The following is a 16536-nucleotide window of genomic DNA, read 5'->3' on the forward strand; positions in this document are numbered from 1 at the left end:
GGCGCCGCGCCCCCACAGCGCCCCCTGCCGCCGGGAGGGCGCGCGGCGGGCGGCGGCCATGGCGGCCGGGGCGGCGCAGGGGCTCGGCGAGGGCGGCGGCGGCCGCGGCTTCCTGGGCCCGCGTGTGCCGGCCGAGGTGGAGGCCATGGCCCGGGGCGTGCAGGACGTGGGCAGGGAGACCTTCCGGCGGCTCCTCAAAGGTAGGGCCCGTGCGGGGCCCGCGGGGCGCCGCCCCGGCGCGAAAGGGCCGCGCTGCCCCCGCACAGGGGCGCGGGGGGTTCCCAGCCAGAGCCCATGGGCGGGAGCCGCGTTCCCCGAGGAAGCCGTGGATCCTCACGGGAAGGCAAGGACACCTATTAGAGAGCCTCCAAAGGAGACCAAAGAATATGGTGAAAGGCCGAAGGGGGAAAGCCATACGGACCGAGGTCACTAGGTCAGTTCGGCCTGCAGGGGCGTGAAGGGAGACCTCAAAGCTGGCTACGACTTCCTCACGAGAGGCTGCGGAGAGACAGACGCTGATGCCCTCTCTGGCGACCAGTGACACGAGGGAACAGCATAATGGTGTGTCAGGGCACTTCAGGTCAGGTATCAGGAAAAGGTTCTTTCCCTAAAAGGTGCTGGGCAGTGGAACAGGAAAGTGATCGCAGGACCAGCCGGACGGAGTTCAAGGAGTGTTGGGACAATTCGCTCAGGCACGTGGCGGGATTCTTGGGGTGTCCTATGCCAGGCTGAGTTGGACTTGATGATCCTTCAGGGTCCATTACAGCTCGGAACATTCTGTGATTCTGCAACAGCTGAAGGGCTGCAGCTTCCTGGGGCACTTCCCATGTCTTTTCCTGACAGGAAGCTGGAGCTGAGCTTTAAATAAAATGAGTGCCTTGATTTAATGTATTCTACAATTCTATGAAACCTGTGATAATGAAGAATTCTGAGGAGTTCTACAGCTGTGGATGGCCCCCAAAGTCAGCTGGGTGCTGTTAAAGTCATTCCTCTCGCATCCCTGTGTCCCAGAGCCAGCCAGCAGCCCCAGTCACTGTCAGGTTGTGTAGCAGTCAGGGCATCTACAGAACTTGCAGGAGACAATACAGCAACCCCAAGGTGCAGGTGTCCTTTGAGGTTGAGGCTGTAAGATTGCGAATTACTGATTCCATTTTTGTCTGTGAGGCTTCTCCCTGTGGTGAGAATTTTCTCAAGGCACCTTTGACCATCAAAATCAAGAGTTACACAGTTTTGTAAATTAGTGTATGTAAAACAATCATGGAATAATGGAATAGATTAGCAGAGTGAAAGCACGGCTTGCTGGAGAGTAGCTGCTGCCCAGCATGGTATGACCCTGGTGTGTTCTCTGAGCTAACATCTTGTCAGGGATTTTCTTTTTGATTTGAAGGACTCAAAACATCTGGTAGCTGGTTTGTCTCTGAAAGTGTTGTGGCACAGTAGCAGAAACGAGCAATGTATTCAGGGGTTCTTGTAACACTTGAAATGATAATGCTGTGTATAGGCATATAGGTATGTGGGACACGTAAATACACATGTTGAACCATATTTGCTGTCTAGTGCAGGGACATAGAGACTGAAAAGCCTTATCAGTCCAGGGAAGCCTGAATATCTGGGTTTAATTTTGGTGTAAATTATCACCTGCTTTTGTATGTGCAATAAATGCTTCCTACCATAGCTGGGGCAGACAGTCCTTCAGAGTGCCTGGAGCCAGGGCAGTGATTCCAGCGCAGATCCCTCTGGAGTGGGTGGGCACAGCCTCCCTCCGGTTATGCAGAGCTGGCACAAATCTCCCATCACTGTCTGCTTTTGCTGACCTGTGACTCACAGTTTGCAGGGCTGCAGTTTTTTCTCAGAAGGTTTTGTAATCTCTGAAGATACAATGGATTTCAGCACCATATATCTACAGTGCTCTTGTACTTGCACCAGGTTAGTTTTTTGAGGCTGTTGCTGTTACTCTATTGCTAAACAAAGATTAATGTAAAAATAAGATACAGGATCAATGTGCCTGGTCAGTTCACCATGTAAAAACTGCATGTAACAGTACCTGAGAGTTATCCAGCCAGTGTTATTGCAGGCTCTGGTACACTGTCTCAATGATTGATTTCATTTTTTGTCTACGAGGCTTCTCCTTGTGGTGAGAATTTTCTCAATGCACCTTTGACCACCAAAATCAAGAGCTACACAGCTGAACAAATTAAGGATCTTGCTTTGCTTTCTTATTCACAGTCACTGTCAATGCATTGGAAGGAAAAGACTGCAAGGAATCTGTCAGGCTGATTGCAGAAAGTGCTAATCTCTCAGAAGAGCAACTTGCTTTCCTCATTTCTGGCATGTACACCCTCCTCCAAGAAGCACTGAGACTCCCCTTATCAACTTTCAAACAAGAAGTAAGTTCTGGGAGTACTTGGAACCCTGATGACGTAAAAGCTGTGTCAGACACAAGTCACCATCTCAATCTCATTTCCTGGGTGGGAAGCTTATAATTTCTCTCTTTTTTGTTTGCCTTCTCTGTTTGTATTTCTGCCATAGAGGAAGGAAGGGTCTTGTGACCAGAACAATACAGTGGAATTTGGATGTGAGTGAACCACTTCTGGGTTTCCAGTACCTCTTGTTTAAGATCCAGCTTCAAATGTACAAATTTATTTTTTAATATGGAAAGCTCCCATATTGCAGGAAAAGTAGTGGAAGCATCTTTTTAATATTCAGACCTTATCTTTTGCCATTTCCTTTTTCTTGTCATAGTTTAAGCAAGTTACTGCAAACCATATTTGGGAATAAGGGCACATAGTTACTCTAAAAGAAGAATGTTTCTGAGTAAAAAGAAGTAGCAGAGACATTGTTTTGAAAAATAAAGGCTTCCAAGATATTTAGGTCTTTAAATCACAACTTGATTGAACACTTCCAAAAATATTACCAGTCATTTCAAAACTAGTGGCACTCAAGTCTAAAATTTTGGGGGAGAGATACCAGTTAAGTAACCACTACTGTTTCAGTAGGTAAGAAATTATCATTTAAGGCTATATAATGTAAAATTTCATCTTCCTTGTCTTTTTAGGTTTTTAAAGAAGACCTGAAGGAGCTCAGGTATGTCTGTTTACACCAGTTCTTTTAGTGTTTGTTTCTTCATGACTTTTATATAACTGCTTCCCCAAATTAACTTTTTTACACAAAAAAGTTGTTATAAAAATTACCTGTAAATACCTCATAATGCATCTGTTGCCAAACGTCACGCAAAGCCAGAGGAAAAAAACAGGTGTTGTGTAAGACTTGATTTAGCACTGAGCATGAGCAGTTTTATTTCACCTGCTGGGGAGAATGGTCTGATTTAGTCTGTAATGTAGTTTATGCAAATATGAGTGACCTTCTCTCTGCCATCCCCACCTTGCCCTGCAATATTTTTTTAAGTGTTTGGTAAGACAGTGGTAGCGTTTCAGAAGCTAAGAACTGCCCTACTTCTTTCCTTCTTTGAGAGGTCAATGATATAATGCTTGTGAAACCCTACCACCATGTTCAGTTATGATTTCTCCTGCCCATTACCCAAGAAATCATGACCTTTGTTACAGCCTTTGCCAAAATCTGTATCAGTCTGCCATGAGTGTCTCTGAAGGGATCATATCTTAAAAGCTAGATATGAGGTGCTGGTCATATTTATAGGTTTTCCCTTATTTCTGTAGTCAGTAGCAATGAGAGAACAACAGCAGTTGATGTTTACTTCTGTTTGAAACCTCTGCATCAAGGCTTAATTATTTTGAAACATTATTTTCACACATTCTTTAATATTCTCATTCTTTAATATTCTCCTACCTAGGAGAAATAGATGTTTCTTTATGAGCAATTTCAGGCAAACTAAAACTGCAGATGTAACCCAGGTGTAACCAATGAAAGATGCCATTTGGGCCATAGTGAAAGGTGCCTTGCAAGTTGATACAATTTTTTCTGCAGCTCAGTGCTGGAGTTCTGTCTGCCTTTTGTCTTGAGAGCTCAAATGCAAGCTGCCGCATCTGCCATGTCATGGAGTTCACACCCAGGTTAAAGTAGGTCAGTGAGAAACTGACGTATTACTTTTGACCCAGTGGGAGCTGGTGTTTTTTGAGGTGCACACAGAATGTGCCAAGTTTGATTATGGAATAACAGAATATTAAAAGCTCTGTGCCAAATCCTCTGGGGCTGGGTGAGTATTCTTCTGAGCAGTGCAGAAAGTTGGTATAGGAGTGTCAGAAGTCACTCTCCGGGCTGGCTGTGTCTAGAAATGCAGACTCGCAGGTCCCTGTCCCTGTCCCTGACCACACTTTAATGACTTACGCTTTTGTACTTGGGGTTTTTTTCTCACTTAATAATTTATTCATACATTTTACTGAGACGCTTTCCAGTCTGGATACTTTGCAGTCTGGATGATCTTTTTTATATCTTTTATATCTTGATACATCTGTATATGTTATTGTTCTGGTTAATGTGGCTAATCTAGCAGCGATAGTTAGGTAACTGCATTTGTGCTGCTTACAGACTCGAGTGTTTTATGTGCTGCTAGTTGCTGCTATGCTCCCATTATTCTCACAGCACTGGGACTCTTCCTAACTTCCATCTCTGACAGTCTTATTTCCTGTGAGTAGCTCTCTTCAGCTTGTGGCTAAACTTTTAGAAGACTGAGCAGCTTATTCTACTCTCAAGCACCTTTAACACGTTTAGTTCCTCTGGGAAATATAATTTCCTACGTTTCCCAATGGGCTTGGGTTTGGAGATGAAGTACTTGCTTGTTTTCAAAGCACTTACTAATTACATTCAGACACAGCCTGCTGCAGTGGCCATCCTATGATCAAGACCACGAAGAACATGACATTGGTTGAACAGTGATGTCTTGGCATTATTGGCATCCAGTGTTTGGGCAGGTATTTTGTCTTTTAAGGCAGAAAAAGGGCCTATAGCCCTCCTTTTTGTTCTGTCTTCCTTTAAAAGGTTTGAATTCTGTGCCATATAACCTTTTTTTGTAACACTTCTTGCATTCTGTTTTGTTTCTTTCGGCGAAGCTGAAGCTTGAGCTAATTCTGCCCATATAGTATCTTGTAATTCCCAGTTTTCTGGTGAGGTACCCGATCTTGGCTTCTGGCTTAGATGAAGAGAGAGGCTGGAATACATGCCCACATCTGATTAACTAGATCAATATTACTAGTTTAAAGAGTTGCAATTCCCTATTTCTTAGCCTGAGTGGCTGAAAGAGTGGGAATAAATTCACACGAAATTGTGGGTGTTTTTTTCTCCTCCACTTACAGATTATTTAATAATTTTATGACTCAGGCAAATAACATGGGATTGAAACATTCTTCACACATTTCTTGCCCTTTGAATCCCTTCCTCAGAATGTTCCACTGACAAGTGATTGCCATCTGTAGTTCAGGCTGAACTGTGCCATGTTCTGTCTTATCTGTGTCGTGTGTTACTGGCCTCATGTGTGCTGCTTGAGCCGGGAACAGAATTTGCAGCAAAATTATTGACTGCACAGCAAAAATAATGCAAACTCAAAGGTAATATTAACGCTTCTGTTTTAGTAATGCTCTGGGGTCAAACAAGTGTTGTGGTAGGTGTTGTCATAATCGTACCACAGCTCCCTGTCTCCAACTATTCCACTACATAGTCAGGATATCCAGTCAGTGTCAGGATGGGCTAAATGATACCCTTGCATGAAAATGTAAGTAATGTTTGCAGAAATAGTCTTGTCTCTTCTGAAAGACAGACTCTTGCAGCCAAAAAAGCACTGTGCTTGCTAAAATGAATTTCCTTTTATCCAAGCACTATTTTAAAATGTGGTTTAACCCTACTTCTTTCTTTATAAATTCAAGCTGTAGTAACTGCTGTTTCATCTTCCTGCTGCATGAGTTGATGAGTTATTTTTTCTCTGGTCATTAGGCACTGTAAGCTCTTTAGGTCATTAAACACTGTAAGCTCTTCCTTGTTTGCTTTGATTTTTCTTTGATATACTGCTGTGTGTCTCAAGCCACTGGTGAATAATGTCTCTGAGCACTGATTCATGGTGAGTGCTGGATTTAACTGCAGCAGCAGCAGTAGTGACTTCTCCCATTTGTCCAACCTGCCTCTCTGTAGGAGGTTACTGTCCCTGTGGAAAAGACAGCTGAATGGATAGTGTTTGCTGTAACTGTGGTCTTCGCCATTCACAGCCTGATCTATTGAACTGGGAATCAACAGTAGCTTGTTTGTAAGGCGACAGCAATGTTGGAGGAATGGTGAAGGAGTGGAGAGGTGTAGGGTAGAGGGAGTGTGTTAGTGTCTTCAGCCAAGTCCCCGTGTATGCTCCTTTTGTAAGTAGCCTTGGCTACAGGGGCATCTCTTTGAAATTTGAGGGGGCAATTCCTTCTGTCTTCATTACACTTGAGGTGAAAATGAAATGTGTAAGTTTTGTTTTTTTGAAAGCATGCATTGTTGGCCTGCCTTCTACACTTGTCAGAGCCATCAATAAAATTTTTCTTGGCTTTACTGAGAGAAGTTAAGCAAATACTGGGTTCCTTTGAAATCTGCTGTTGCCATACAAGGCAGGACAGGAAGATGTAGTACAGTTTTTAGGGTTCTTCATATATAAACATAGGTTGACCTTTTGAGAGCCCTGACTGAATCAATACTGAAGTTCTTATGTAAGAGCTGGCAATTTTAGGCAATGGAAGATGGAAAATTGAGACACATCTTTTGTGATCTGTAATAAGATTTAGGGTTTTTTCAGATAAGGCCATATAACTGGTTTGGTTACAACAAAACCCTAACTGTTTTGTCTTGCTCTTCTCTTTCAGAATACCAGAAGACTTCATTGTGGACTTTTCCAGTGTAGTCTTTGGTAACAGGTTAGTGTCTTCATTGTGCAGGCAGTAGGGCTGCACAGAGCTCTGGTGACACAGATACTTGGTGCATTGAAGGAACAGCAATATTTTCCAAATTAATGAGACCAAGACTGTCCCATTATTTTGATTCGCACAGTATGATGTCCATCATACATGCAATACATGCATTAAGTAGCTTTCTTGCCAATTTTCAGTTTTTCTGTGTTCCTCAGTTTTTATAATGTTCTATAGACTGTGAGGTGGATCAATACCTACAGATGAAAACTGCAGTGCAGAATTACTCACTTTTGCCATCGTTTCCATTAGCAAGTTACAGCAAAAGAGGCAGGCTACATAAGCCCTCTACATGCTCTGGTTCATGGCAGCTTTCTCAGATAGCATTTCTCAAGTCCTTATGTACAGTTCAGTTGGGAATTCACACTGAGACTTGATGACAACACATATGAGACATCAAGTGCTCTGCCAGTTGTAATTCACTTTTTAAGAGACATTCCTCAGTAACTCTAGGGTAGGTTCTAACAGCCTGTCTTCTTTGTCCATTCTTGGGATTCCCTTTTTCTAGAAGTTTCTCTGCTCAACCATATTTAGCCTATTCTACATCTAGAAATTCAAAATCTTGAGCATTTTGAATATACAAACTTGTGAAGGGCCAGAAGTTGGACTCTGATGATCATTGTGGGCCCCTTCCAACTCAGGATACTCTATGATTCTGATTTTCCTTCTTGAAACTTGAGGTCACTCAGCACATAACATAATTAACCTAATGCTGCTCCAGTTTCTCTGCATGGAAACCAAATAATCATAGTTGTGGTTTTTCAGTTACCCTCAAGGGTCTGAGTTGTGCTACCAGAGCTAAAAATATTTTTCATTTCTTTGATTAAGATCTTGGCTTAAAGCTAAAGGTTCTTGGAGTAAAAATAAATTCAGTCTTCTCATCTTTTCTTTGCTCTTCTGTTTGAATTATAGGTGTTAAGAATGCAAAATTCATGGTTGCAAAGTGGAAATATTGTTTGCAGTAGGGAAAGAAGATAAATTTAGATGTAATTTGAAGCATGCATGATTGTCTGTTTTCTACTGTGAAATCACGATGCTGGAAAATTTAGCTTTTTCTTACTTTGAAAGCTGTGATTATCCAGTGTAATCTTGCTCTGTGTTTTGAGACCAGAGAAGAACACCTCAGGTTTGATTTTTAGACAGATCTGCTTCTACAATCTTAAATGTAACACTGAATCATACATATGCGTATTGAGTTGTAAATATATATGTTTGTGATGGTAAGACATGCATTAGCATGTGATCAAAAATTCAGTAATTCAGTATGAGCTAGATAACCCAGAAAAATCCATTTTTAATACTTCTCCTGTGATCTTATTTTTGGAGTCCTTTTCACTAAACAACAGCTCTAAAGTGATTGGCATTTGTATTTGTGTCCCCACAGTTCCACCAAGCTATGTAGACTGAAAGAAAAACATGCCACATTGACACCATCAAATAACTACATGAAATTAAAACTGTTTTCTAAGGGAGAGGATAACACTACCTTCCCCCTCTCTGAATGTTTATAATAAATTTACTACTTTTTTCTTTTTTTCTTTTTTTTCTTTTTTTTTTTAATAGTGTAAGTTTAGTTTCTACCAGGAGGGTGCATTCTGTGTCCTGTTTGTCAGCGTTTCACACATACAAGTTTGTTCAGCCTTCCAGTTCAGTGGCCTGCTAGACAGGACTTGTTATATGCATAGGGAACCATCCAGAATTTGTCTTTAGTTTTGATATTGGTAGATCAGCTGCTGCTCCAAATTCTCTAATCTTTCATTTTCAAGTTGGGTCCTTTAGCAGGTAATGTTCTTGTCACCAGGTGTATCATCCTTTCCACCATAGCTTGGATTGTCTCTAGGATGGTCTCTACCCAATCCATGGTCTTCTGCTTGTTCTGACTTCTGCCTTCTGCACAATGTCCTGACAGTATATTGCAGCTGCTGGCACAAAGTGTTTACAGAATGTAATTATAGACTATAGGGTTTGGATGTAAGATTCATTGAGTCTTTTCTGCTCCATTTTGCTATTCCTCTCAGAAATCAATGGCTTGATTACACACCTGTGTAATTTCTGTATGCATGCTGGCCACTATGCACATTCTGTCATCTTTACAGGATTGTTGCAGTTTCCATTATGGTCTTGTCCAAGCTGAGAAGGTCCTGACAGGAGCTTAAACTAAGCTATAAAAGCTGTGACTCTTCCTGGGAGAATGGTGCAGAAGTGCAGTCCTGACCAGAAATAAAGCTTTGTTTTTGACCACAGAAATGCCATATCTCAACGGTGTTCAGAAGCTTCCCCTCTGTTTGGGAGGTCACCACTTCTGACCTTTCCCACCACTGCTAAGTAGAGTATCTCTGTTTTTAAAACTCCTTTCTTCCCCCAGAGTGCTGGTGCTGCACTGAATGGACTGATTTCCACTGAGGGGAGTTTACATGTCTTAAGGAAACTGTAGCAGTGTGGCTATTTTTAGGGAGTCTCCAACTTAAGCAATACTCTGGCAGCAACTCTCCACTGAGGGAAAGGCCTGTTCTTATTGTTTAATCCTGCTAATGACTGTACTAGACTCCAGCTTCTCATGGCTGCGCCCAGCTGTGGTGACCTACTTCCTGTCCAGGAGTAGATAGTGAGTAAGAACCAGCTGATCTACTTTTTTTGCTCATTCCTTTACAATGCTATTAGGAATGTGTGTCACTTCTGACACCACCCAAACCCCCCCCACCACCAAAGAGATAAATTCTTTCTTATATCTCCTTTGCAAAATGCAGGACACTTGGAGGATCTCAGCCTGTGAGTCCCATGTACCTTATCGTGTCGTTAATCTTTCTGGGCAGATTCTAAAGGTCCGGCTAACTTGCACACAAGAATCTGAGTAGTGATATTAGACTGCCATTCCTAAAGTACTTGATTTGTTCAGAAAGGATTCCTTTCTGATGCAAAGTCTGTATTTAGATTATGTCTAGCACCATGGATAAAGGATGTCATGTTTCTTATCCTGCCCTTAGTGGAAGTATTGGAGTAGCCTTGAAATGTACGATAAATAAATTCCAGGGACATGTGGATGCTTAGAGAAAAAAAAAGAAAAAGAAAAAGCAACACAAAGTCCAGAAGTCCAGTTCCTGAATGAACCAGCTTAGTGACCTCATTCTGAAATTATTTCTGCATATGTACCTAAAAATGAATGGTTGTTATGTTTTTGTGTGAGATTTATTGCTTAGTTATCCAGAACTTAGGATGCTGTTAAAATTTTTTAAATTGTCAATCATCTGAAGTTTAATTGCTGTTAACTGTATTTCTGTACAGGAATAAACTAGGGCTTAATCAGCCTGATTCTTCCTGTAATATAAGTAACAAACAAAATGCTTGGCTTCTTACACATTAGACTAGGAAAAATCTTGAGGGCTGAGCTGGGGTTGACAGTGAACATTACGTAAGGAACTTAAAGTTTGTAAATTATGTTGGATCAACAAGAACCACTGTGGGGTTTTAAAAGTATGCTTCAAAATACACTCAATACAGTAATATTACTATGTTTTAAAACATCGCTGCTTGCCAATACTAGATGGTTTTTGCTGAAGAAGAACATAAGACCTTATGCAACTGTTTTGCCTAAGTCATCTGTGTTGTCTCTGCTTGCTTGTTCATGTTGGATTTGCATGAAGGTAAAAATATATTTGCAGGTCCCATTCTATGCCTCACAGTTGCATATAATTGAAATAATAGGTATGCCAGCCACCACAGTGACTCTTACTAAACTTTATAGGGACATCAGTTTACTAGAATTACAGTCACTTGGTCTCTTTTTTCAACATGGACCATAGTTAAGCATAGAAAAAGGGGATAATCTGAGCACAGCTGTCTTAAATCCACAAAAACTCCAGTTATTCAGACCTCTTTAAGTGAGGACAGATGTGGGAGAGAAACAAATTCCAGACAGGTGTTTGTACTGAGGAATACTATTTTCTCTTTAGATTGTTTCTTCTTGTGTGAATTTTACATTCCAGTCTCTTATTTCTGATTCACTCTGCAGGCGTCCCACTTCTGAAGGCACAGCTCTGATACAAAGAAGTCGGCTACCAAGTATCCAGGACTTCAAGTGGAGAGTGGATGTAGCTATATCCACCAGGTATAAAAGAGAATCATGCACATCCCTGGAATTCCCCAAGATTAAACCGATTTCTTGTGCTGCTTAAATATTTTAATGGGGTCAAAATGTGCCTTGCTTTAGGGATTGGCAGGTAGCATTAAACAGTAAGATACAGGTGGAATTTTCTGAACAATGTAGAAGTCAGTGTATACACACTTTACTGCTGGTAACATTTCACTCAAGGTTTGAGTCTCTTATTTTAAAATTTAATAAAAAATTACATGTACAATGACACAAATCCACAGGTCCTGGTGATGATGTAAGTTAGTCAGACTGAGCCTCAAGCAGCTAGGCAAGCTCTTAGCTTTACTGGAACAGGGGAGAGTATTCATATTCATCTATTTAGGTTCTCAAGCAGACCATCGTTTGTTGGTTGTACTCTGCTTCTGCAGAGAGGTTTCAGGACAGCACCTTTACATTGCCATATGTAAAGGGTCATTGAATTACCTCCTAGTTTCTTCCACAATAGGAGTAAAAGCCTTTGAGATCATGCTGCCTGTGCCTGCCGTGAACAGCTTCTTACCATCTGCCACAACAACAGCATGGGGGGATGGATCTTTGACTGGAGCCAAAAGGAAACAGAAAACTGTTGCCTGTGCTGTTTGGTCACTGTTTAGTTCTAACCAGGACAGATCAAGCTGAAAGAAATTAGGTGATCCAGTCTTTGTTAGTAGTGTAAATTGTTAGCATGACTGACTTCAAGTTGCATGTCTGAATATCTGCATCTGGGAGAGAATGCTCTTTGCTGCTAGAGAGGCCCATGGCTGATCAGGGATTGCTTCCTGAAATCAAGAAAAAAGGCTCCTTAGAGAAAATTGGAATGGCCACAAGGTACTAGTTGAGGTGACTTTCTGATGAGTAGTGCTGTAAGCATCAGACAGGTATCACTCTGTAGAAAAGGAATCTATACTGATAAGAGAGCAAAATGTCCAGATAAACATCCTCAGGCACAGTGCTTGCAAGCTGAAAGCAAATCATATGATTTGTTTTCCAAACAACACAGGAGCAATACATCACCAGTTTTTGTTTTCCTTCCTTTTAGTTTTGTTTTCTGTTAATCTTCCCTCTGGGATTTCTTGTTTATCATCCAGCAACAGCCTTTGCAGGGAGGTATGGCAGCTTTGGGCTGTAGTGCCTGTCTGTACCTGAGCAGGCTTTGGCAGTGTCAGTTATGGAAGCTGCACAAGAATGACTCATTTCCCTTCTTTGGGTCATCAAATAAAATAACACACAAATTTAGGATGAAGCCTGGAAGAGGTTGATTCCCCAAATGAGGTGGCAGTTGAACATACAAAGGGACGGAAATGATTAATTCAACATGGTAAACTGCATAAGAAAACTGTCCATTATTATTAATACTTGGTCAGCTCTTATCCCTATCATAGTTCCACTAAACCAATTACGTAAAAATGAAAATGCTCCTAAACTTGCAGTTACTAAACTATTAATGAAATGTTAAGTCTCAATACTGAGGTAAATTGGACAGAACTGTTGTGTTCATGAGTTTCCAGCCAGACTCTGTGACTGAAATTACTCATGTTCCGTGTTAAACCTACATGAACATCTAAAATTGTTGATGTGCAATGCTGTACTCATCACACTGCTGATGTCTACTGCTGTAATACTAATGATGTAAATAATTTCAGTTCACTGGCCCGTGCACTCCAGCCATCCATTCTGATGATGATGAAGCTTTCAGATGGGACAGCTCATCGCTTTGAAGTAAGTCTGGTTGCCATAATAAATAGTAAAGAAATCACTTCTAGTTGTATTTAGAAAGTTGAATTATTAGTTAAAATACTAAAGCTTTTGTAAACTATTTGTTACCATTGGTTCTTTGCTTTGGAATCCTTCATGTTCAGTGTAGCCACATAAAATATTTAATGAAATACCAATCAAAATAATTTCATACCTTGTTCTGTGTTCTGCTGAACTGCAGTTCATTAGAAGAATATTAATTACTGGGAAGTACTATTACATAATATCTGGTTTGATTAAAAGTTATGGGGTTGTTAAGAACTGTAACCTTCAGACTTAATGGTGACTCTTGAGGGCAGGAAAATTACTAGGGTAGTTTATATAAGGTATGCTACACTTCTAAACCTTCTCCAAGAGAATGGTAACATTCTTTTCTGTGGCAGAGGTAGTTTTATTCTTTTTCTTCAGAACTGTTCTGGCTGCTAGAAAGTTAAAAAATCCTCTTTGCTTGTTACAGGATTAGTCAGTGGCAGTATTTATCACACTGTACCTAAAGGCTTGCCAGAAGATGGCATAAACTCTTCCATAATTTTAACCTTTGAAAAGGAATACTATTTGTTCTATAAATAACATGGTGGTGCATACAGAAATTCAGTGTACAGCAGGCATTGTAACATTTGAACTCTGTATAGATTTTGGCTTCACTTCTCTCATTAGCAGTAATCTGGAAGAAGCACCAAAGCCCTGTGGGTTAAAAGAGATGGACTGATTTTACTGTTAAATTGTTTTGCAAGAAAGCATCTGTTGAGGAAGGCATAAATTCTGTTCAGCATTGCAAACTGTTGAGGGTGTCACTTCATGGGAGATCAAATTTACCCCTTTGGACAGTCCAGCTCAGAGCATCCCATACACTGTATTTGAGGACCTCCATGGAACTTAAATGATGCCGTGGACTTCAGGTTAACCCTTTACAACAGGATAAGTTTCACTTGTGAGAATAAAATGTAGTTTATACTCTATTCCCACTTTCTTTCCAGGCATATAATGTCAAGTGTTGGTCTTGGTGCCATTGTTTCTGACTCTTTTGGCTTCATTTTAGGGTTTGTTTGGTTTGGATTTTTGGTTGGTTGGTTTTTTGGAGGGTTTGGGGGGTTTTGTTTGGTTGCTTTTTGTTTTGTTTTGTTTGTGTGGGTGTGGTGGGTGTGTTTTGGGTTTGCGGTTTTTTTGGTTCTTTTGCTTTTTTTGTCATTGTGAGTCTGTGGAAGACCCTTTGTTATTCTGCAGTGGAGATGTGTTTGTCCAGCAGATGCAGGAGTGCAGACATCTGATACCAAACAGTGTACTGCTCTTAGAATCAGCTCTTTGCTGTTGCTGCAGCTTGGATCTGAATTCCAAGGGTGTGACTGCAAACAGGATTTCTGTATCTGATGAGTGGTCTTCTCACAGTTAGTAGCTGTTTGAGATTAACTTGTGTTTCGGTTCAAGGTACCATATGCAAGTAAATATAGTCCTCAGATCTTCAGTGTTCCTTTATTTGAATGTGTTCACAATGTCCTGCTACCTAACAAGGCTTATGTAAGATGGCAAGTCCAGAAAATAGTTCTGTTGTGAACAGTTTTGAAATGTGTATAGCACAGGGAGAAGTTACACTCTTTGGTCTCCGTTTGTTATTTTAATAACAGTGTGACTTCTGACTGAAGTAGTTTGTTTTGTTGTTTTTTTTTTTTTAACCAGTGGGAATTGCAGCATTTTGGGGCTTGTATGTATGTCAAAAGTGAAAAGGATGTGGTGCCTCTTTATGCATTTCTGATGTATGTGGAAAATGCAAATGAAATGTTGGATTCCTCTCATATAATTGATATCTGTGCCACAGTGGGCAGAAGAATGACCAGGGTCTCTGCCAAAATTGCTGTCTTCAGTGCAATCACAGGAGTAAATTAGGCAGTGCTGTGCAGACTGTGTGGGGCCAGCCAGACTGCACTGGGCACTCGTGTGAGCATGTGTTCGTGCACTGTCACCAGTCTGTGTCACCAGTCTGTTCCTGCACTTGGCTGGGGTTCTCAGTCTTCATAGATAAGATTTCAGTCCACTTGGCTTCTCAGGCTTGAAATGGTAAAGGAGAGCCCACGAGTCTCCTGCACAGTTGAAAATGCTTTGTTTGTTTAACCCTGAATCTTTTGCCTTCCACATGTAGTGCCTAGTGCCGTTTGCTCTTGAGGTTGCTGTCAAGTCTCTTCCTTAAGTCTCAATTCCTTTCTCTTGCAAGTTTGGACAAACAGAATATCTTGAATTTGGTGCTTGAGAATTCTGTAGTCTCCATGACCTTCCAGACATCTTTCCTTCCAGTCCATGACTTTTATATCACCCAAGCAGCTCTCAGTTTACATCCTTGAGTATGTCCTTTCTCTTATTGGGCAGTACAGAAAATGTACCATGTAGGTGTTATTTCTGTTTTTTTCCCATTCTCCTTTTTCACGTGGATTTAGTTGAATTAACTGAATTTTATTAACCTTAAATCCTTTGTCTTAAGCCTGCAAAAAGTAAGTATTTTAAGAGAGATTGGTTTTACACTGCAGAATATTCCATATCCCATAGGCGTGCCTGAGACATCTTGAGATGTCTTATGTTTTCTTACCTGAGTATTCTGTTTCAGGTACCAGTTGGAAAGTTTCAAGAACTGAGATACAATGTTGCCCTTATACTGAAGGAAATGAATGATTTGGAGAAGAGAAGTATACTGAAGATCCAAGACTGAACAATTTTAGATTGAGAGTTTATGGAAGAGATCTGAAACCATCAGTATGTTTTGTGAATGCAAAACAGGGGACCATCACCACTTTGCCTCTATGAACTTCAAGGTGGCATTTATGATATCTGCTGTAAATATTTTTTTTTCAATTCAAGTGTTAAAAGCACATGCTCTTTTTGTAAGACTTAGGAAAAACAAAGCATTTATCTATGAAAAAGTATAACGCTGTTTGTGAACATTTTTGCATGATTCATCAAAACTTCTTTTTAAATAACTCTCTTAATAGATGTAAGAGTCACTTATTTCTGATTATGATTCATAACTAATTTTTTTAAAGTGTGCTATCGGAAGCCCTATCAATGTGTATGTATCATTAAAAAGCTCTGTAATATTTCAAATAAAAAATAAAATAACAAACCCACTCCTGCCTTCTAGTATGACAAATTTGATCTTGAGTTTTGCATTAAATTGTTGCCTTGTTTCTTACTAAGTGACTGAGGTTTAGCTATGGATATTTAAAGGCTAATTTGGAAGAAAATTGAATTCTATGGATCAAGAAAGAAATATTACCTGGGCTTCCAGGACTAACTCCGTGGAATTACTGCAGTGGAAAGGTGAAATGTATTCCTTTAGCTGGTTAATCAGAATGGGCTAAATTGCAGTAATCTCATCATTTTGTAACTGGAAATGCCAGCCTCTTGTTTCATGTGTTGCCTGTGTGTTTGATTCCATGAAGTCAGCTGACATGACTAGGCAGAAACCTCTGGCCCTGCAGTGGCGGTGAGCAGCAAGAGGCAGTGATCTTGTAACCCACTACAGCTTATCGATCGTGCAGGTCAAACCCCAGGATGCAGGGGCTCCTACAACCTCTGGGATGGAAGTCATAGGTGAGAGAATATCCAAACCCCCAGGCTGAAAATGAAGTTAAGCACGGGCTGAAGTTTCCTGAGTTGCTCGGGCAGTTGGACTGGACGGTCATTGTAGGTCCCTCTTTTTGTACTGGAATAATCTGTTCTAAGTTACTCCATTGGCCCATGAGTTTACCTTGGGAGGACTCCCTTAATGTG

At 40.9% G+C, this 16536-nt stretch overlaps 1 protein-coding gene across 1 annotated transcript; it reads left to right on the plus strand.

Moving 5' to 3' along the window:
- The first annotated feature begins 16 nt into the window (after nt 1-16).
- Nucleotides 17-15890, plus strand: COMMD5 (COMM domain containing 5). Its single transcript, XM_063421971.1, has 7 exons — nt 17-200; nt 2227-2387; nt 3056-3084; nt 6795-6845; nt 10906-11001; nt 12669-12744; nt 15374-15890. The coding sequence occupies exons 1-7, from the start codon at nt 59-61 to the stop codon at nt 15473-15475; spliced, it is 657 nt and encodes a 218-aa protein (XP_063278041.1). The 5' UTR covers nt 17-58; the 3' UTR covers nt 15476-15890.
- The last annotated feature ends 646 nt before the right edge of the window (nt 15891-16536 follow it).

This window comes from Prinia subflava, chromosome Z (genome assembly GCF_021018805.1).
Source record: "Prinia subflava isolate CZ2003 ecotype Zambia chromosome Z, Cam_Psub_1.2, whole genome shotgun sequence".
Classification (NCBI taxonomy): Eukaryota; Metazoa; Chordata; class Aves; order Passeriformes; family Cisticolidae; genus Prinia; species Prinia subflava.

Coding starts and splice junctions, on each gene's coding strand:
- COMMD5 (XM_063421971.1), top strand. CDS start 59: ATGGCGGCCGGGGCGGCGCAGGGGCTCGGCGAGGGCGGCGGCGGCCGC. Junction 201..2,226: donor CTTCCGGCGGCTCCTCAAAG/GTAGGGCCCGTG, acceptor TCTTATTCACAG/TCACTGTCAATGCATTGGAA. Junction 11,002..12,668: donor GATGTAGCTATATCCACCAG/GTATAAAAGAGA, acceptor AAATAATTTCAG/TTCACTGGCCCGTGCACTCC.